The sequence below is a fragment of the Phoxinus phoxinus genome (assembly GCF_949152265.1).
Source record: "Phoxinus phoxinus genome assembly, chromosome: 6".
In the NCBI taxonomy this organism is placed as follows: Eukaryota; Metazoa; Chordata; class Actinopteri; order Cypriniformes; family Leuciscidae; genus Phoxinus; species Phoxinus phoxinus.
In genome coordinates, this window is record NC_136881.1 from 5,811,775 (window position 1) to 5,833,781 (window position 22,007).

At 37.7% G+C, this 22,007-nt stretch overlaps 1 protein-coding gene across 2 annotated transcripts in view; it reads right to left on the reverse strand.

Moving 5' to 3' along the window:
• Positions 1-295: 295 nt before the first annotated feature.
• klf7a (Kruppel like factor 7a) overlaps positions 296-22,007 on the reverse strand; it is a gene marked incomplete at its 3' end in the record, with an annotated part of 40,405 nt that continues 18,693 nt past the window's right edge. Inside the window, exons 2-4 of one of the 2 annotated variants that reach the window (XM_079617032.1) lie at positions 14,255-14,867; positions 9,116-9,239; positions 296-2,191 (exon numbers count right to left, since the gene is read on the reverse strand). In XM_079617032.1, coding sequence (XP_079473158.1) covers positions 2,140-2,191; positions 9,116-9,239; positions 14,255-14,867 — 789 coding nt within the window. Of the gene's footprint in view, positions 2,192-9,111; positions 9,240-14,254; positions 14,868-22,007 lie in introns of those variants that run through there. The other variant, XM_079617031.1, reaches the window with a different exon arrangement.

Below are 22,007 nucleotides of genomic sequence, written 5' to 3' on the forward strand. Positions count from 1 at the left end.
ATACCATATGATTTATATTCCAAGAAAAATCTGAAATATTACATAGGCTATTATAGCTTTGAAAGATTTTCATGCTAAATGTATGCATGAGGATTCGTTGCAATAGTTTTGAAGTCAATGATTCCTCATGTCTTGTAACTGTTTGTATGTGCATGAATGAGCTTCAAGAGCTACTGCAGAAAGCAAGATTGTTGTGAATAACGGGTTAAATTTTGGTCTGCTTTAGATATTGAAGTTTTGAAATATGGTCACATTGACAATTTTTATGGTGCTTTGTTTTTTTTTGTTTTTTTTTAGCTTGACAGCTCCCCATTCCTGTTCTTTATTGTAGGAACAAAAAGTGAATCTTTTCCGTTCCATTGAAGAAAGAAAGTCATACAGGTTTGGAAAGACATGAGGGCGAGTAAACAATGATAGATTTTTCACTTTATGCGAGTTATTCCTTCATCAACAAGCCTTTATGCATGAGCCACAGTGGGATCTACCTTCAGGCCTTTCCGCGGACTGAATGATTGCATAAGTGTAGGGCCATCCACAATCAAACAGCTTTACATTCAGGAACACTTTCCATCCCACACTTGATTGTACGTTGTAATTTAAACCTCACTTTAACTATACGTTTTTCACACTGTACAGACATTTTTACCAGGAACACAAGGCAGACAGATATGTAATGTTAGAAAAAAAACAAAAAAAAAAAAAACTCAAGAGATCAAGAGATTAAACATGAAGATGTCACCTGCAGGACCAGCGAAACACACAACATGCATGTTTCTTATGATGCTTCTATCCGTCCAAACTAGAATGATTGATTGGAAATGTCTGTCCTGACCATTTTTTTGGGACATACTGTGATGCATTTACAAAAACCTCAACTTTGTGATCGCAAATCTCTGCCTTGAATGATGGAAGTCATTATTATGTTGTGAAGTCCGCAGATAAACCATGGTGCTTTTCTCATTTCATGCTAGTCCTAGAAATCCCAAAGGAACCCAAGTTTATGGGATAATGTTTCATGGGTCATAAATAATGTTGAGGAATGCTCAAAACGTGTGCAACAACAACATTGCTCTTCTTTTTTCGCCACTAAAAGTTTGTTTTCTATAGAAATCAAGTCCACCTCTGATGGGGTCTGTGCCAGTGCAGAATCCACTATTCTTGTGCATATGGCAGTTTTTTTGGTCCGTTTTTATTTATTTTTATTTTTATATTTTATACACATCCACAGGAGAAAAACAAAAAGAAGTCTTCTGAATTATATAACATAGTCATCATTCAAAAAGATCTCTTCCTTATTTTTTTATTTTATTTTATAAAAAGTCTCAAAAGTGTCGCTGCGCAGCTGTTGGTTGGCAGGAAGGGACGTGAAAGAGAGAGATTCGTCTGTCTATGAAGGAGGTAAGAGTTTCCTCCACTGCCCCCAGTCAGATTCACATTTGAGCGATGGCTGATTCCACTTGGTCGCCTCTCACCTTTGAAATCCAGATTTCTCCGGATGGACGTTCCACTTTAGATCTTGGCTGTGGCTTGGCGGGATCAAAGCAGAAAGATAATCCTTGCTCAAAATGGAAAAAAAAAAAAAAATCCATCTCTTTGGATTGACGTCCTATCACTATGATATTCTCCAAAGGTTCTCCAGGAGATGCATTCAGGACACGTCCCGCTCGGTGCAGTAAATCAAATCAGGTGCAATGGTAGCTTTTGTCAGTTTGTGACAATATGCGTAAGACATACTTTCAGTAACATTGACTAAAACATTAAATGGATCTCGGAGACGAAGGAACGCAATAATAGTAGTAACTAAATCGAGTCATGTTTTGATTATTTCGCAAATACCTACTAAAGCACATTGTCTTTGAGTGACATAAGCTGTCGTACCACCTTCTCAGATCTGTAGACCTCTGACTTTCAGAAGCGAATCGCATCTCGCCGACCAAAACCCAAGAGCTGGTCTAATCGATCGATTGTGGCCCTCTATCGGTCCCTCACGGGGGGGCCTCTGTCTGGTGGGATGAGCGAACGGCTTGAGTGGTTTCTGGCTCCTGCCCATAATCCCTCTCTTTCTCTCCCTCTACCTTCTCTCGGTCTCTTCCTTCACCTCGCCATTTTGCCACCTCCGCCTCTTCCTCCTCCTCCTCCTCAGATGTGCCTCTTCATGTGCAGTGCCAAGTGATCGGATCGAGAGAAACACCTAAAGGAGAAAAAAAGACAAAAAAAAAAAAAACTATTAGGAAAACCGTGACCTGAAATCTGATCTTCTAATAATATTCCATTTGGCCTGAAACACAATGTGGGTTTGATTGTATTGGCGCCGTCTCAATATTATACATATAAAACAGATGGGTGAGAAAAGTAAGAACTTTTTTGTCCCCTTGTATAGTTTTTAAAGAATTTTTTTAAATTATTTTATTACAGCTTTTAACTTTTTAAATTGTGTCTTTAATTACTCAATTAATTTATACTGTTGAAATATATTCCAAATGTGGTTGTTCCAATACTAAATCTATTAAAATAATTGTACCTCAATATTCTTGTGAATATTTGCACTTTATTTATAACACTGTATGAATAAGTATGCCTATAAGTAAGCCCAATGTCTAATTAAATGTATAAATAATAATAACTAGACATGTCAACTTTTCAAAGAAAATGTGAGTTGTGCTTGCTGTGGCAAAACTGATAAAAATAATTCTGTCGTGAAGTATAGAAAAAAAAAAAAATGTAATTTCTATCTGAATAGGTTAGTTCAGGCAAGAATAAAAAAAACTAAAACGAAGTAAGTTCTATATTAGTACTAAATTTAAGCTTGTAGAAATGAAACATCAACGTAAGCATCAATGTTATAAAATTAAGTAATACCTACTCAACTTTCTGATACTGGTGTTTCCATCATGCACTGGGGCATTAATACTGAACAAGGTTGCATTTATCATAGTTTTCTATGGAGCTTATATTATGACAAAATGATTTGAATTTGAATTGTGTAAATCTGAATTATTTGCAAGTGTAATCTAACAAAATTGAATTTTAGGTGGTAGTTTAAATAGTTCTGAATTTGAATTTTTTTAAACGAATATTGAACATTTAAAATTTTACAAATTGAAATGTTTTTATGGCTGAATTTTATAGACATGTATTTTCAAACAGTAATATTCAGTTTAAAAAAATTCAGATTCAAGTTTTCAAGATGAAGAAATTCAGAACTTCAAATTCAGTTTTCTAAAATTCAATGTCAAAAATTCAAGTTCAAAAATTCAGATCTGACAGAAAGTAGGTCACAGGTCATCCACAGGGAAGAGTAGATGATCTCAGAAAAGTCGAACAGAGCATTTTGGCCAATTGGGGACTGCGGAAGTTTTCCAGCGCGAACGTGGTGGTGGTTCAAGAGGTTGCCACTCTCTGACTTGTCATGAATCGCCCGGAGGTCTATTACATGTACGACGCAGTCTAGACCGGACGCGAACGGTGCGACGCGACCCGTGAAATCCCCAACAGCACACGGATTCCCCATCCTATTTCTGACCTAGTCCCAGCTCTTTGCAACAGTCGCTTCAAGCTGTGTTGCGTCGCGCCGCTCGCGTCCTGTCTGTGTAACTGAGGTCTAGTAGACAAGCTGGCGTTCTAATCAATTTTACACAAAATGTAGGCTACTTTAAAACAAACACCAGAGACCGCTTAGACAAATGTCCCACGTGCTGAGAACGCTAACCTAACATATAAACACAAAATCATTCATGTTTAAGAATCTTAACGTTACCTCCGGGCGATTCATGACAAGAGTGGACATTAAAACGCTTACGTGAAAACCGCTTAACGTGGCTCACTGTAAGAAGATAGTGATATTAAAGGACCAAACTCAGTACAAATCATATTAATAAACCATACTTTGTATAAAAAATCAGATGAGCCCAGAATACCTACGCAACGCGTTTAATTGTGCGTTAAGCATTTCCTTACCATAGAAAACCGTTATAAGAAAACGCTTAACGTGGCTTAGGCTACTGTACAAAGACAGTGATATAAGGACCGTACACATCATATTAATAAACCATACATGTATAAAAAATCAGATGAGCCCAGAATATGAACGCAATGCGTTTAATTACGCGTTAAGCATCTTACCATAGAAAACCGTTATAAGAAAACACTTAACGTGGCTTAATAAACCTTAAACCTGATTTGTTATACATAGTAGGTAGGCCTATGGTTTATTAAGGACCATTTAAGGTTTATTAAGCCACGTTAAGCGTTTTCTTATAACGGTTTTCTATGATTAGAACATGCTTAATTAAATGCGTTGCGTTCATATTCTGGGCTCATCTGATTTTTTATACAAAGTGGTTTATTAATATGATTTGTACTGAGTTTGGTCCTTTAATATCACTGTCTTCGTACAGTAAGCCACGTTAAGCGTTTTCATATCGGTTTTCTATTAAGGAATTTGCTTAACGCGGAATGAAACGCGTTGCGTTCGTATTCTGGGCTCATCTGATTTTTTATACATGGTTTATTATTATGATGCGTAGGCTACTGAGTTTGGTCCTTGTCTTTGTACAGTAAGCCACGTTAAGCGTTTTCTTATAGGTTTTCTATGGTAAGGAAATGCTTAACGCGTTGCGTTCATATTCTGGGCTCATCTGATTTTTTATACATAGTAGGCTATGGTTTATTAATATGATGTGTACGGTCCTTATATCACTGTCTTTGTACAGTGAGCCACGTTAAGCGTTTTCTTATAACGGTTTTCTATGGTAAGGAAATGCTTAACGCACAATTAAACACGTTGCGTAGGTATTCTGGGCTCATCTGATTTTTTATACAAAGTATGGTTTATTAATATGATTTGTACTGAGTTTGGTCCTTTAATATCACTATCTTCGTACAGTGAGCCACGTTAAGCGGTTTTCACGTAAGCGTTTTAATGTCCACTCTTGTCATGAATCGCCCGGAGGTAACGTTAAGATTCTTAAACATGAATGATTTTGTGTTTATATGTTAGGTTAGCGTTCTCAGCACGTGGGACATTTGTCTAAGCGGTCTCTGGTGTTTGTTTTAAAGTAGCCTACATTTTGTGTAAAATTGATTAGAACGCCAGCTTGTCTACTAGACCTCAGTTACACAGACAGGACGCGAGCGGCGCGACGCAACACAGCTTGAAGCGACTGTTGCAAAGAGCTGGGACTAGGTCAGAAATAGGATGGGGAATCCGTGTGCTGTTGGGGATTTCACGGGTCGCGTCGCACCGTTCGCGTCCGGTCTAGACTGCGTCGTACATGTAATAGACCTCCGGGCGATTCATGACAAGAGTCAGAGAGTGGCAACCTCTTGAACCACCACCACGTTCGCGCTGGAAAACTTCCGCAGTCCCCAATTGGCCAAAATGCTCTGTTCGACTTTTCTGAGATCATCTACTCTTCCCTGTGGATGACCTGTGACCTACTTTCTGTCAGATCTGAATTTTTGAACTTGAATTTTTGACATTGAATTTTAGAAAACTGAATTTGAAGTTCTGAATTTCTTCATCTTGAAAACTTGAATCTGAATTTTTTTAAACTGAATATTACTGTTTGAAAATACATGTCTATAAAATTCAGCCATAAAAACATTTCAATTTGTTAAATTTCAAATGTTCAATATTCGTTTTAAAAAAATTCAAATTCAGAACTATTTAAACTACCACCTAAAATTCAATTTTGATAGATTACACTTGCAAATAATTCAGATTTACACAATTCAAATTCAAATCATTTTGTCATAATATAAGCTCCATAGTTTTCCAGCAGTATTTAAAATGTTTTATCATTGCTTTTGTTGTTAGGTTTAGTAACTTGCTGTTTTGTGATTATTTTGTACTCCAAATGACACATTCATCCTCAAATTAGACGTTAATCAGATGTTAGTTATTTTTGTATTGTGTACCAATTGAGGTCTCTGTGTTCGGGTAGGCACCATATGATTTCTATTATGTAGAAATGTTGTCTACATAATATCTACTACATTATTTACTTATATATTGTAAGCATACACGTTAAAGGCACGGCTTAATTCAGTGTTATATTGTTTGCGTAAAATGTACTTAGCATTGCAAAGTAACTTCAACTGACCAAGTTAGTTACTTATTTTCTTTGTTAATTTTACTTAACTTAGTTAAGTAGAATTGTAATTACATATGAGAAATTTACTTCATTTTTCTTTTCCAAGTAAAAAAAAAAAAAAAAAAAAAAAAGTTTACTTATTGTTTTTTTCAGGTGTAGGCAGTTGCCAGGGTGATTTGACTTGATTCTATGACGTTGTAAAGTTGATTTCAGTGTTGTTAGGCAATTGCTATATGCAAAGGTGAATCTAGATAAACTTGGTTGTTGGAGCATCTTGACCCATCCCTAAGACATATGCTTTCATGCTAAGTCTCACCTGTCCTGGAACGAGCAAGGGGAGGAACACGAATTGGGAAATCAATGGGTGTGTTTTTGACAGGGTCGGACAGATGGCAGATCAAGCCACTGCCAGGAGGCACCAAACCAGCTGGTGTACCTCTACCCTCTCCCTCCCACACCCCCACCCCACTGTCCTGACAGGGGGTCCGGACACGGTCGGGACGGATTAACAAGAGGCCTGAGGGCCACTGCTACAGGTCTAGCATCTCGCTATACTGTATTTACTGTTCAGACAAGACGGGGAGCTCCTCCACATGCTGCTCTCCACTGTTCCCGTCAACTCCATCTTTATAATGGTAATCTGGGGCTCCCTTGACAACAGCAGAATGGATTCCCCAAGGTGTACGAGCAGCCAGGATGACAAGAGAAGGCGGAGCTGAGCTCAAAGTGAGATACGCAAGTCTAACAAGCATGAAGAACCTATTTATACATCAAAGCGAAGACGAGTTAAGATTCACTTCAGAGGTGGAAGCTCTTGGTCAATACCAGGAGGCAAATGTCTCGCAGGCACTGCACCCAAATTGAAAATGTTCTGAAAGAAAGCACAGAACTACGTGCTTAGCTTTGTACTCAAATGGAATTATTATGTTTGATGTTTGATTTTTTACAAACTAAAAGTCCTTCCATGTAAAGTAAGTTGGAACATTTATAGTGTACCTGCATGCATTTGCATGGATTACAGCTTTTGTGCATCCCAAATCATTTTTGTAGCAAGATATTTAGCAAAATATTAAAACACTGCCGTTCATGGCTACATTTACGTGACTTAGGATAAAAAAATAATTATTTACACATTATAATATATATTTTGTAATACTAATCATATAATTATCGATATAACTGTCACATTTATTTATTGCCTCTAACAACATTTTATTTGTGGCAACAAATTACTTTATAGAAGAGTCAAGAGACAATAGACTGACAGTAGGCAATTTTCGGGAAGGCATTAGCAAGCTAGCTTTGAAAGCATAAGATCCCACCCTCCCTTGTCTATCTCCAAAGCCACGCCTCCTTCAAAACACAAGTAGCAGCAGGGAGCAGAGCGTCACGAGAGACGCCGTTAAACTAGCTTATGTCTCAAAGCACATACCATTACAATAATAATATATATATAAACAACTTAAAGAGCACTGACCTGTACCACCTGACTGCTGCAGATTCATTTCGGTGTTGATAGTGTTGCCATTGTAATGCATAAAATCGAGTCACGAACTGCTCAGAGTATAACGTCACATTTCCATCTCTTCCAAATTACAGTAGTTATAGTGTGAACGCAGCATAAGCTGGTTGTTTTGGTAAAAGTTTGCGGTGCTCAGTGACTGACGTCTGTCTAACTCTGCATGAAGTGTGATGTCTGTGTAAAACATTACATCATTGAATTCGGACCGAATGGTACTGTAAGATTGGATGAACATTTTATGGCCCTACGCCTTCCACAGACAATATACACACACATGTAAATGCATTTAGACCCCTTAACTTTGGGATTGCTATCAGGATGTAAAGAGACTTTCAACCAGCATAACACAAATGTTTCTGGAACAAATCACCCACCCTGCCTTTAATAGAAAACATTTTAGGAGAGTGTTTAGCTTGTAGCTTGGCAGTTACAGTACAAGTTTTAAAGTAGCTTCTGTGAGTAAATGTAGTTGGGGAACTCGATTTGTCACTCACTATGTTCAATTTGAAAGCTTATTTCTGAGATCTGGTGAATATAGAGAAACCATTGTCTGAATAGCAGATGTTTTTAATCATAAAGCTGCATCTACAAGCACAGGTGACAGGTGGAGCATCTCTAGATAGATATTTGAAAATGAAAACATTTCAGACTATTCATCACATTTGTATACCCAGGACACCTGTGTTAGATTTTGCCATTAAAAAATGTTTAACAAAAAAAAACATACAAGGTTACAAAAAATGGTGACCAATAATTCACAAAATTCCTACAAGGTGCTACAACTAAATGAGGCTTAGAAAGAATTAAATGAGGATAATTCGGTTATTATTGAAATGGCAAAATATTATTTTATAATTTATTTATTTATATGCGTGTATTTGGTTAAAAATAAAAATAGTATTTTTAATTAATATATAATTCTTAATGTGTTTTTATTATTAAAATGACAAAATATTATTTAATTTAATTTGCATTAATATATATAGGGAAATAATATATATATATGTTAGGTGCTGGTTACCATTAAATTGTCTTACATTTAGACAGTATTAATGAAATTGCAGATATGAAAATAAATATAACACTGTAATAATAAATATAAATATATTTTTTACAAAATATAAAAAAAAGAAATGATAAAAATAATATGAAGTGTATTACTGGTTGACATGTCAACTAACAATGTGACACAGCTAGTATGTGTAGGACACACACACACACACACACACACACACACACACACACACACACACACACACACACACACACACACACACACACACACACACACACACACACACACACACACACACACACACACACACACACACACACACACACACACACACACACACACACACACACACACACACACACACACACACACACACACACACACACACACACACACACACACACACACACACACACACACACACACACACACACACACACACACACACACACACACACACACACACACACACACACGTCTCACCTGTCGCAGTGATTGCACTTGAAAGGCTTGGCGCCGGTGTGTTTGCGGTAGTGCCTCGTCAACTCGTCGCTTCTCGCGAACCGCCATTCACAGCCTTCCCATGAGCACTTGTACGGCTTCTCCCCTGGTACGGACACACAAACAGATGCACACACACACACCTGATTAAAAATGCACTTTCTTCCTCAAGGGGCCTTGGATTCAACGACTCGGTCCAGCCAGCCGTCTAATTCATTTGTTTTAAGTTGATTAGCCTATCGAAAGAGTGTTGACACAATTGGAGTTTATGAAATACATGATCGTCATTAGGGCGCACAGCTGTCGGGGCAAATGAACTCGCACTCGATGAGTTTCCAATGGGATCTTTGCTGCGTTTAACAGATGTGAGAGCCTGCGTTCCCATTTTTGATGTTGTATGTTTTCCGTTGTGGATGGCAGCCGCCTTGCAGGAGTGCTGCGGTTCGTATGGTGTCTCGAAGCTTGTTCATTAGCACTGCTGAACGTAACGTATGAAATGGGGGGCAGGCAGAGTTTATTTGGATCTCTGGGAGAGGTGTTAATTGGAGTAGTAATGATGGGTAATGGGGAGGAACCTCATATTTACTGTCAACCAGCTGGCCCTGTCTCCACTGTTTGCCATATCCACAAATCTTCTGAAACAAGACTGTGGATTCATATCAATGGCTTGACGAGGAAATAAGTCCGATTTTCATGCAAAGAGAGCTCATAAATTTAACTAGTCATTAAATCGACATTAACTCAAACATTAAATCTAAATTGATTCTACTTACTATCGTAATAGAAAACTGAAATGAAATAAAGCAAACATCTTTCAATTTATATTTATTCATTTTAAAAATGCATGAATTTATTATTTTAAAAGCCTATTTTTTAAAGTTTATTTGGTGTGTGCACGTGTTTTTATTATTAAAATTACATATTTATTTATATTATATTTTACAAACCTATTTATTTATTTAAAAAAAGCCTATTTATATATTTTAAAAGTTTATTATTAAAATTTAATTTAAGCCTATTTATTTAATTACACACACATTATATATATATATATGGTCAGTTGATAATTTTTTTTGCAAGCAACTGCCCTTATGAATGCTAACGAATAATAGGTACCTGATTTCCCTATTTTGAGAGAATTGTCTAAAATTCTGGTATTGACTGTCCAATTTTCACATGGATGAAAATATTTTTTCCACCCAACATTATTTTCATTTAACAAACTGTTTTACTCTGAACTAGATCCCACTATGCAAGTAAAATAGGCTCTGAATGCCATTTCGACTTGTTTTTATAGCATTGAGAACCTTCCATGACGTTCACAGTTTCATTCTGAGCTGTAAAAACAACAAGTTATATTTAGATCGGAATTTAAGCACTAAATTGAAAACCCTTTCACACACATTCACAAGCTAGCCACATTAAGCAGGACAGGTTTAGACCTGTGCTCGCTACGACCGCAGCACCAGCCAATTAGAAGTCAGGGAGGCATGGATGCTGGAGTTTGTCGCCTAGCAACCAGTCAGGAGCGTAACGTAGGAGGCAGCAGTGGAGCCGGCTCGATCTGGCATCGTCTGTCCCTCTGTGCCACCAGCCAATTACGGCTCATACTGGCAGGGGAGGCAGCAGTTGCCTGGCAACCGGAGTGTTACATGATACATGTATGTAGAAGAGGATATAGGTGCGTATGTGCGAGTGAGCGCGTGCATGCATGCTCATGGGAATGGAAGTGCACGGACAAGGCTAGCGGTGTAAACTGAAACCAGCGCCGAGAATCGTTCCCAATTATGGAGTCCCGTTCAGAGACACACCAGTTGCCTGGCAACTCCCCACCCCCATCACACAACCTTTCCTCTCTCACACACACTTTTTCTCTCTCCGAGCACCCTTACAGGTGCTGGAGTCTAGCTTAATTACATTTTCCAAGTTAAACTGGAGACAGAAAGACTCATTATGATCTGTGGAGTTCACTTTGGCACCAAGCACAAAGCTTTCAATGCTCTTCCAACTTTTTTTCCCGACTTTGTTATAATGGAACGCAGAGCAAGAGACAAAGTGGAAACGAGTGCTGCCACGTTCCTCTCTTCACCTCTCTCTGTCTCCCTGAAAAGCCGGCCTTATCTAGTTCCCAAACGCCTTTTATAAAACGCTCCAGAGGGCAATGTCATTTCAATTCACGCCGCCTTCGTTTCTCTACAAATCTCAATCACAGAAATTGTCCAAGTAATAACGCCTCCAAAATAGGATTTCGCTAATTGCAAAAGGAGTTGACAAATTGTTTTGGCATCAGATTTTAACAGCTAATATAGGCATATGCAATGCAGAAAGTGCTCAAAAAGATTACAGCTAATGAATAATGCAATTTTAGTTAAAGACTAATTCAAATTTGCATTGTTGCGATAAGCAATTAACAGGACAGTTTAAACATAGACTTCTCTGCCAAAAAAAAACAATTTAAAAAAATCAGATTTGCCATCTTTTTTTTTGACAAATGCAAAATAAAAATTACATAACTTTGTCCTGTTTTTGAATCAAAGCATCTACACACCAATATTATAATATTCTTTTTCTATCAGCAGATTTTATAAAAGTTCCCTCTCTGCTGTAGCTATCAAATATTATTTGTGTTCCAGCATATTTATAGTATGTTGCTTTTGATTATGAGACAAACAAGAGAAAGTGAATACTTTTTTTTTGGATTATTCACATGAAACCTGCTTTGACACATCAAGTTTGACTATGAACAAATTAGATTTAAAGGGATAGTTCATCCAAAAATGAAGTTAATAAAGAGATTGTAAAACTCATCCATATGAATTGAGTGGTTTTATTCAAATTAAATCATATAAATTTATCGAGCCTCTTCAAAAATTTTGGACTAAACCGCTCAATTATTATGGATTAGTTTTACGATCTCTTTTGAAGCGTCGGTAGTTGCGTAGCTGTCAATGGAGGGACAGAAAGATTTAACAAAAAAGATCATCATTTGTATTCTGAAGACGAACAAAAGTCTTATGAGTTTGGAACGACATTATGAGTGAGTGAGTAATGACAGCATTTTCATTCTTGGCTGAACTATCCCTTTCAGAGCTACAGTGAAGGGCAAGATTTTCAGAGAATAGTTGCTTAAAGCTGCTGTATGACTTCAGAAACGTGGAAAGTTCACACGTCATATGAAATACTTTTATGGTGCTTTTTTGTCCTTTTTGGTCCTTCACAAGGCGTCCTGCTATTCTTGTGCATTCTTTACTGTCAATCTTCATGTCATAATGTGTACGTTTAAAATACTTTCTAATACATCAGAAGGGAGCCATTAACATGTGGCATGTTCTGGTTTCAAGACTTAGGGATTTGCCCTGGTGTGTTAACAGGCGCGCAGCAGACGTAGGGAAATATACAGGCGAGTACGTCTCATTCCACCCGGTCCATCCATCACGAGGCAGTTATTCACTCTGCGGACAGCTTTGGGACAGCAGTCTGAGTGCTTTTGGATTGAGATCGAAGAGACAGAGAATTATGGCCGTTTCCTGCACCATTCGAATCTGCTGAGGAAGTACTGTCGCAACCTTGAGAAAATATTTGCAGCCGAGGGGGCTGGACAGGCACGCTGCCATGGCGACGACGAAGCACCATTAATTACATCAGCTTGTCGCTTATTGTGTAAAATAAGATTGATTGCGCAAAATATTTAAATTAATGATAAATGTGGTGGAACTGACTGAATATTTTTAAATATACAGCATGCCACTGCTGTAAGAGCAGGCTAATTGTTTATTTAAAAATGTAAATAAACTTAACACTAATTTAAGTTAACCACTATATGAAACAAATTATGCCATGACGCCAGGGTGTTGCTATGTGGTTGCTATGGTATGATGTGTCTTGGGTTCCTCCCTTAAGTCTACCTCCTGTAACTATAATTAGAATACAACATAATTCATAATTATCTTAAATCTTAAATACAGTCACTTGTATTGTCCCTGAATAAATCAGTGTTTCAAAACAAATCAGTTCAAACAATGATGATTCCAATGACTCACTCATAAATACAGTGTTTCTGAACAAATCGGTTGAAATGAATGATTCAATGACTCACTCATAAATACAGTGTTTCTGAACAAATCGGTTGAAATGAATGATTCAATGACTCACTCATAAATACAGTGTTTCTGAACAAATCGGTTTAATGATTGATTCACTGACTCACTCATAAATACAGTGTTTCTGAACAAATCGGTTGAAATGAATGATTCAATGACTCACTCATAAATGCAGTGTTTCTGAACAAATCGGTTTAATGAATGATTCAGTGACTCACTCATAAATACAGTGTTTCTGAACAAATCGGTTTAATGAATGATTCAATGACTCACTCATAAATACAGTGTTTCTGAACAAATCGGTTGAAATGAATGATTCAATGACTCACTCATAAATACAGTGTTTCTGAACAAATCGGTTTAATGAATGATTCAATGACTCACTCATAAATACAGTGTTTCTGAACAAATCGGTTGAAATGAATGATTCAATGACTCACTCATAAATACAGTGTTTCTGAACAAATCGGTTGAATGAATGATTCAATGGCTCACTCATAAATACATACATAATACTTAATATAATATATATATAATACATAATATATAATACTTCATATACACAAGTGGTCGGAAACGAGGGAGGTATAATAACAGAAGCGCGCACCTCAGGTCCTGTGAATGGATTGTTGGATTAAAATATCACAATAATTAAAATATCACACTTATAGTATTTATAGCACCTAACTTAATAAAACAGGCTGTGACTGAGGAAAGATTACCTCAAAATGTACGTCCATATGCAAGTACGGAAACATTTATACACGCATTTTTAGCTATTGTCACGTGACAGTGATTATCCCTCCACCACGTGCTAATGTTGGCACACGTGCCATAGCATGCAGACCCTCGATATCATTCATGAATGAATCAGTGTTTTTGAACGAGCCAGTTGAGTGAATGATTCAATGACTCGTTCAAAGACAACCAACTTCTGTAGAAAGAGCCACTGAAAAATGGGAAAATATCAACAGAATAATCACTGCAAATAAATCATAGATACACAAATACACACGCTTACCTGTATGTGTCCTCTGATGTGCCTTCAGATGTGAACTCTTGGTGTAGACTTTCCGACACCCGTTGAACTGGCAGCGATGGACCCTCTTCTTGTTCTCTGCCATCTCGCCAGCTCCGACGGTGAAGGTGCCACCCTGCTCCCCGTCGCTCAGTGCGCCACTGCTGCCATGCTGGGGAGAAAGCGGCACCGGGTGAGCCGTCACCAGCTTGGCAGAGCTCAAGCCCACCTTTCGGGCCACTAGCTTGAGCGTGAGAGTCCCGTCGGGCGAGGCACTAAGTGTGTGGGTGGGTTTGACTAAGTGACGGCCCAGTTCTGGGGATGAGGGCGGTGTTAGGGAGGTTACAGCGTTCAGCTGGGCTGCGTTGACCCCTAAGGTGATGTCTGGAGAGGTCACAGGAGAGGAAGTGGAGGAGATGGTTTCTTTGCGTGGAGTGAGGTGAGGAGGAGGAGGACTAGGAGGGTTGTTGAGGCAGGGAAGGAGGGGGTCTAACAGGTCTTCGTCACCGTCTTCCTTCATGAAGGAGGGGGTGAGGAGGCCGTCCAGCTCTTCGTCGAAAAGGTCAGACAGCCGTTTGGGTTCTGTCTGCAGATAGCGCTCCAACTCCAAGCATGTCTGTGGAAAGAGATTTAGGCATTTTATCGACCTGAACACTTTAAATGATTTTTCTTTCTTGTACACAGAATCACACCTACATACTAAATAACTATTCCTATAAAATAAATTATAAAATGCACACAATGGGATCAACTGCTCTTGCATAAATTGTCACAAAATTGCACTTTTCTGTAAAAAAACATTTGTTTTCATTAATCATTTGTAAAAGCTTTAGATTACATAAGAATGTATGCCAATTAGGCCTCTTCATCATAGTCATAAAATGTACTTTACATGCTTTAGGACACTGGTAATTTAATACTGAAAGCATTTTATCTTGATCTTCCTGAGATACATAAAAATGCAATTGCTACATGACACTAGATAGCCCAAATCTTTTTTTTACGCTTTTGTTTGTACCAATTAATCACCTTAAGCAAGTAAATGAAAGATAAAATCATTCAGGTTAATCTACCTCATTAGCGCTGCATGTAATGTAATGTGGTTTTCTTTCAGACTCAGACTAACCCCTTTCTGGACCGTTAACTGGGTACTGAGACTGCGACTGCATATCATTTGCTTCAGCAGGTCTTCAGGAATAGATGGTTACACTGTGATTGATTACACAGGCTAGACGGGAGCTGAAGAAACAGACCTGGCCTGAATTGCTTGTTAGAGCGCTTTATGTGGAGCAAAATGGCTCTTCAAACAGAAGGAGAGAGAAAGAGAGAGCCATCAGACTTGCTGGATTCTTTTATTTTGGAAGGGTTTTATACTTCAGACTAACGAATTGTGCGCAAAAAAGCAACGTCAACAATATGATTCAAAGGCAACTTATAAGCCACTACAGCTCCCTTAAGATGCTTCAAGGGGCCATATAATGGACAGCAGTTTTTTACTAGGTTTTGAAATTAAATTACCCGATAGGTAAATTGTCATATCATATTTGTGTTAAACCCACATCAGACTGCATCATCAACTAACATACAGTTTTTTATGACTGTATGATAATATATATATATAGCATTTGATTTACATTTCATTGCCTGTTCAGCATTACATTTATGTACGTTTTAAAGGTATCGTGGCAAAAACAGTTGGAATCTGGAAAATGGTCATAAAAAAAAAAAAAAAAAAAAAGTACTAATAAATTAAATCCGACCAACCAACCAATCAGAAAAAAATAATAAATAAATTAAAAAATATATATATTTTTGTGAATATTACAAGTAATAAAGTTGGAAGCAGGAAAATGGTCATGCAATACTAAATATATATTTTTTTAACTCACTATAATTCTAAATAAATAAAAACATTTTTTTGTGAATATTAGAAATAATAAAGTTGGAGAATGGGAAATGGTCATGCAATACTAAGTAACAATAATAATAATTAGTAAATAAATAAATAGTTTTATTTATTTGACAACAATTCTGAGGTTTGTAAATGGTCATGCAATACTTAATTTAAAAACAAATCTTACTAATGATTTAATTCCAACAAACAAACAAAGTACATATTTTTCTGAATATACTGAAATATAGTTTTGTAAAAAAACAAGAAAAACAACCAAACAAACAAACCAATTAATAAATTAATTGTGAATATTAGAAATAAAGTTGGAGTCTGGGAAATAGTGATGCAATTCTAAGTTACAATAATACATATTTCTTTGAATATTGGAAATAATAAAAAAGCTACATAATATTTCTCCTTTAAAATACTTTTTTTGCACAGCCATTTGAGTATGAGCAATAGTGTCAAGCTTTTATTTTCTGAAATGTTTCTCATAACATGACCCAAACCTTTTACAAAATGATAAAGAACAGTAACCTATCATCTCAGACAAACTGGCCTCCAGCTATAAATGTCTCGCTTGAATCTCTGGCTCCAAACATGACGGTGGCTCAGCGCAGCCTCTGTTGCTAGGCGATATTGTTTGCTTGTCATTTTACGAAAGGAGCGTCTGCCGTTTTTTTTTTTTTTTTTCCTCAGTGCTAAAAGCATTTTAATGTCTGCGCTGAACTCCAAGGTTTCAGAAGTCAGGTAAACAGAGCGTAGCTGAACTGACATTACCCGAGACCGAGACGTCACCCGGAATATCTAAACACGACAGGAGCTGCTGGAGTTAGAAGACACAGATCTACACGTAATAACCGTCTCAGAGCAATCTGCTAAAAGGAATCATTTCACTCAAAACAAATATTTGCATTTCTAAAAATCTGCTGTTTTCTCTTTGACGGAAACACACAGGGTTTCTCGCTGCGCCCTGAACTGATGGGTAATTAGTCACTTAAATGAAGCAGTAAAGATATCCTCTCCGTTCAGTGAAAGCGCTGATGGGTGCGTGCATCTCTGTGCATGTTTCCAAGATCAACCAATGACATTTAAAAGCCTGAACTCAGCAGGCCGGCAGCGGTCCGCTCTGTACGGGCCCTTTGGAAGCACGCCGACACGGGAGGGATTGATTTTCTAATGTGCTGTAGGGCTCTGGTGGTCTGCCGTGTCATGCCTGCATGCTGTCGAACCGTCACACGTATGACAGGAACACGGCCACGCTGGGTTCGAGGGGAGTTCGCCTGAGAAAGGGCAGACGTGTCGTGTGCATGCGTGTGTGTCGGGGAAAAAGAGCCAGAAACATTTTGAAGGTGAGGCGTTTGGGAGTCGAGGAGAGCACGTCTTTTTCTTATCGCTCTTTGGCTTTTCTCCGTCTCGCCACTTTTCTCCTCGCCCCTCCTCCCGCAGGCCCTGAGGAAGTGACATTCAGGGGATATTGTTACTTAAAATGGCAGCAAATTCAATGCGTCCAGTGCCGTCTGGGTCGCTTTGGGCCGTGTGATTTAGTGGTGCGGCAGACTGGATGCCAATCGACGCCGTAAAAAGCTACCCGGCGGATTTGCGAATCTCAGACAATTTGGATGTTTAATCAAAACTGATCGCAACTCGACGCCCCAGTTTTGCCATAAAATAAGCAATAAAAAGGCAGAGCGTCGCTCAGTTGGATAACAGATGGCTTGAATTTCGTGTTGTAGTCCCTGTGTGGGTCACATATGATCTGTGAGAGACTGTGACATAAAACAAACCTCGAGTCCCAAGTCAAGGTCAGTGGTCGACTTCCTGGCGTTTCATTGCAGTCGGAAAGCCAAGCTGTTTGATATTCAACAAGCTGATATGTATGAATTAGTATGAACTGATAAAGTGCCAGCCATAGTTTTCATCTGCACAAAACAATTTTAAAACACCATTACATAAACTTCCTAAAAACAATGTTTTGTCTAAATTGGATGAGATTCATTCAAAGCAGTTGTGCACAGATATACACAACCTGATCATTTTATACAGCCAACAGTTATTACTTGGATACATTTTACGTTGATTATTGTTATTATAAGTATTATTAATCACAAATGATTATTATGATAGATATGAATATAATATTAGTAGTACATTCATATAATAATAATAATTATTAAAATAATCATACATTATTATTAATATTTACAATAATAATAATTATATTATTATTGTAAATATTAATATTATTAATAATATGTTAGCATTATTTATATAATAATAATAATTATTATTATTATTATTGTAAAAATTAATATTATGAATAGTATTAATAATATGTTAGTAGTATATTATTTATATAATAATAATTATTATTATTAATTAAAAATAAATAAATAAACACTATTATTCCTAAAATAACAATAACAACAATTATAAATATTCATATTTTTATGATTATTATTAACAATATAGCCTAATAATAATAATAATAAGGGTTTTATACTTTTTTTATATGTATATCGGAGGGAAAAAATGCTTTAAAAGTGTACAATATTTCTCTTTTTAAAAACATTTGTGAATCAGATAAGATTTAGTTCTGTCACATGAGTCAATAACTCTTCACCATGGTACAAATCACAGCCTTAAGTAATTCTATTCATTCTCACAACTAAAGATACATACTAGAACAATACTTGATCATCAATACATTTTGAAAAGTCACAAACTTTTCATTTTTAATTTGTTGGCCCAGTTGGTTAGAATTGCTCCACACATTCTTCGGCAAAACAAAAAAACAGAAAACAAAACACTAGACAGCCATAAACATGTCTCAGACGCCTGAGTTCTGTTTCCACTTGACATGCTGTCTTAAAAATGCAACATTGAAAGCACAAGATGCTTATAAAAATGGCAAGATGTGATGCAATGGTAAAAAACGTTGTTCTGATGCATATGTACATTGACAGGCAATTTAAAAATAGCGCAGACAAAACTCTCTCGTTCTACCCTCAGCTGATTGATTTTGAGTATTTAAGCAGTCAAAATAAACATCCCTAGTGACAACCATTACTAATGACAAAAACATCAGCACATAAACAACACACACAATCTAAAACCGTGTCCTCCTAACTAGCCATGATATTTCTTTTCAAGAAACCTGATTGATCCAAATATCTTTTGATCGCCTTTTGATTTGTAAAGCTGTGCAGCAGTTTCAGCTTTTGCTTTTCAACGCAAACCTGCTGTGCCTAGTTAGGATGCAGACAGTATACAAAAATAGTACACAAAATGCAACTAAATAAACCCCATTTGCATCTCTACTCCACCTTATAAAGTGTGTAACAGTATCTAATGTCACTGGGTGCAGAAAGCGAGCGAGTGAAGCCCTCCTGCCGGCATCTCGCACCACGTCGTGGAAAGAGCGACTGTCAAACATCGAGAGGTTGGGACTGATAAAGTGAGTCATCTGTGACGTGCCCCGCAGCGAGCACAGCTGAGGATACGAGAGCGAGAAACACAAGGCCCTTCGCTGTCAGTCACGTAGGTGCCTTTTTTTGGGAAGCCTGTCCATCGGAGCCGATTTGTGACCCGTTCCTCGCCGCGGGTTTGGCGGCGATCTATCATCTGTAAAATGACGAACCTGGCTCGCGATCGGGTGTTATGGCAGCGATGTTGACACGTCTGTCTCTCGTAGTCGAACCCGCTGTGCAATTATCTTTTCTGCATCTGTGCACCTGTGACAACATGTCACTTCCTCTTGCATCTCAGCACACCCTCTAGCCATCGAAACCATCACAGCGCCACCATATATCTGGCATAAACCGAGCAACGGGTGAGCGCAATATAAGACCGGCTATCGCTTGCACTATATTAAGTTTAATATAGGATAATCTGATTTGAGAAAGGAGTCCCTCATACAATCTTCCTCTCGCACCATGACGCTCAGCGGGGACACCGTCATGCGGCGCGCCAATTAACATCCAAGCACTGCCTCCCTCAAGCAGACAGAGCTAATAAAACAAGCTGGTTATAAAAATGAATGAGGAGCCCGTGGAAGAGAAGCACTACGATATCCAGACCAAATGCAAACAGCTGTTAAGCAAGTTGACAGAGAAATGCTCTATTAATTTTTGGGAGATGATTTAGCATCAGCTGTCCCCAGCTAAAGGCCGTCGGCGGCGGAGAGGCAACCAGCTCTCTGAAAACAGGGGAACTGGGGTTATTTGTCAGGTCAGGTTGTTGAACGCTGTCCTATTACATTTGTCAAAAGGTCTGAAAGGGGAAAACGTGCTTGAAGAAAATAATGGTTTCTCGGCGGCTGGATAACTGCATTTTCAATTTCAAGAAAAGAAGGATCGTTTGCTGCTCGGGATATGTGATGTTTCCATATTGACCTCCATTGGGTGAACTAACACTCTACAAAGACTAAGAGCGACATTTCAGACTGTAGGATGCGACATTGTCTCATGAATTGTTTGGCAGTCTGATGGAAAAAAAAGCACTTGAAATTGTTCTATTCACTTTTGTATGGGATACGGTATTGAATGCAAAATGCAGGTGCAGGTGCATGTATGACTTTGCCGCTGGTTCCTTCTAGATTTTCCTATGGGGGTTTATAATGGGGTTTTCCAATTTATGAGTAAAATAAAGCCTGTGATAACTTCTTCATAATTTACATTTTACACTATGGGCGTGTGTAATTAACGTTGTACATTTACATCCTCAAAGTATAGTCAAGTTATGTTTACCACAGGCTTTATTTTACTCATAAATTGGAAAACCCCATTATAACCCCCCATAGGAAAATCTAGAAGGAACCAGCGGCGGATTAGACTTCCGGGTTCTGATGTCAAACTTGCACCACTCACATTCACTTGATAGATTTCTAAAGGTTAAACCAGTAGGTGACGACACATGACTGTTTAAGAGTAAATCGAGTCATTTACTCAAACTATTAATTCAAAAACATAAAAAAAATACAGTGACCGCCTTATATTTTATCAAAATTGTATTTCATAAGGCTGCATTTATTTGATCAAAAATACAGTAAAAACTGTAACACTGAAATTATTTATCATTAATGTGTTCTTTGCGGCATGAAATAAAGTTGCAGCATTTATTTGAAACATTATGAATGCATTGACTCTCACCTTTGAATAGTTTAAAGAGCCTAGCTGAATAAACATATTTTGTTTAACATTTTTTAACCCCTTAACCCACATTTTTTAAATGGTAGCATGGTTTCCACCTATTTTTTTCTAGAATTTAGAATTACAAAAATATATTACTATAGACAGTCATTTTAAATTGTAATAATATTTCACAATATTATTACAGCATTTTTTATATATATATATAAAAAAAAAAAAATGCAGCCTTAGTAAACAGAAGGGACTTTTTTCAAAAGCGTAAAAAAAAAATATTCCAAAGGGATACATAATTCCTCACTGTAAATGCTAAAAAATGAGTAATGCAAATAGTATTTCTTGCCATTCTGACCATACCAACTGTCTGATGTACTGCTGGCAAAACACATGCAAGCTGATTAGCCATCTGACATAACAAAGAAACTCTTCCAAAAGGCTTTTTAAAGACCAGGCACTGTTAGATATACACCGACTGCAGCTATCCACTTACGCCAATGACACCCCCCTGACGGATGGGCTTAGAAGTGAAACTCATCCAGCCTGTTCTCTGATCAGTCATTGATCTGTAATGTAATGCTTGGGCTAAGGGGAGAGGGGACCACAAATGACCACCTGCCAGTGCTTTGATTCAAGAAGGGACTGGCCAGCTGGCGGCACCCTGAGACACAATCCCCCTTCAGGCCGTGGTCGATCGATAGGACGGGGGGAATGATGG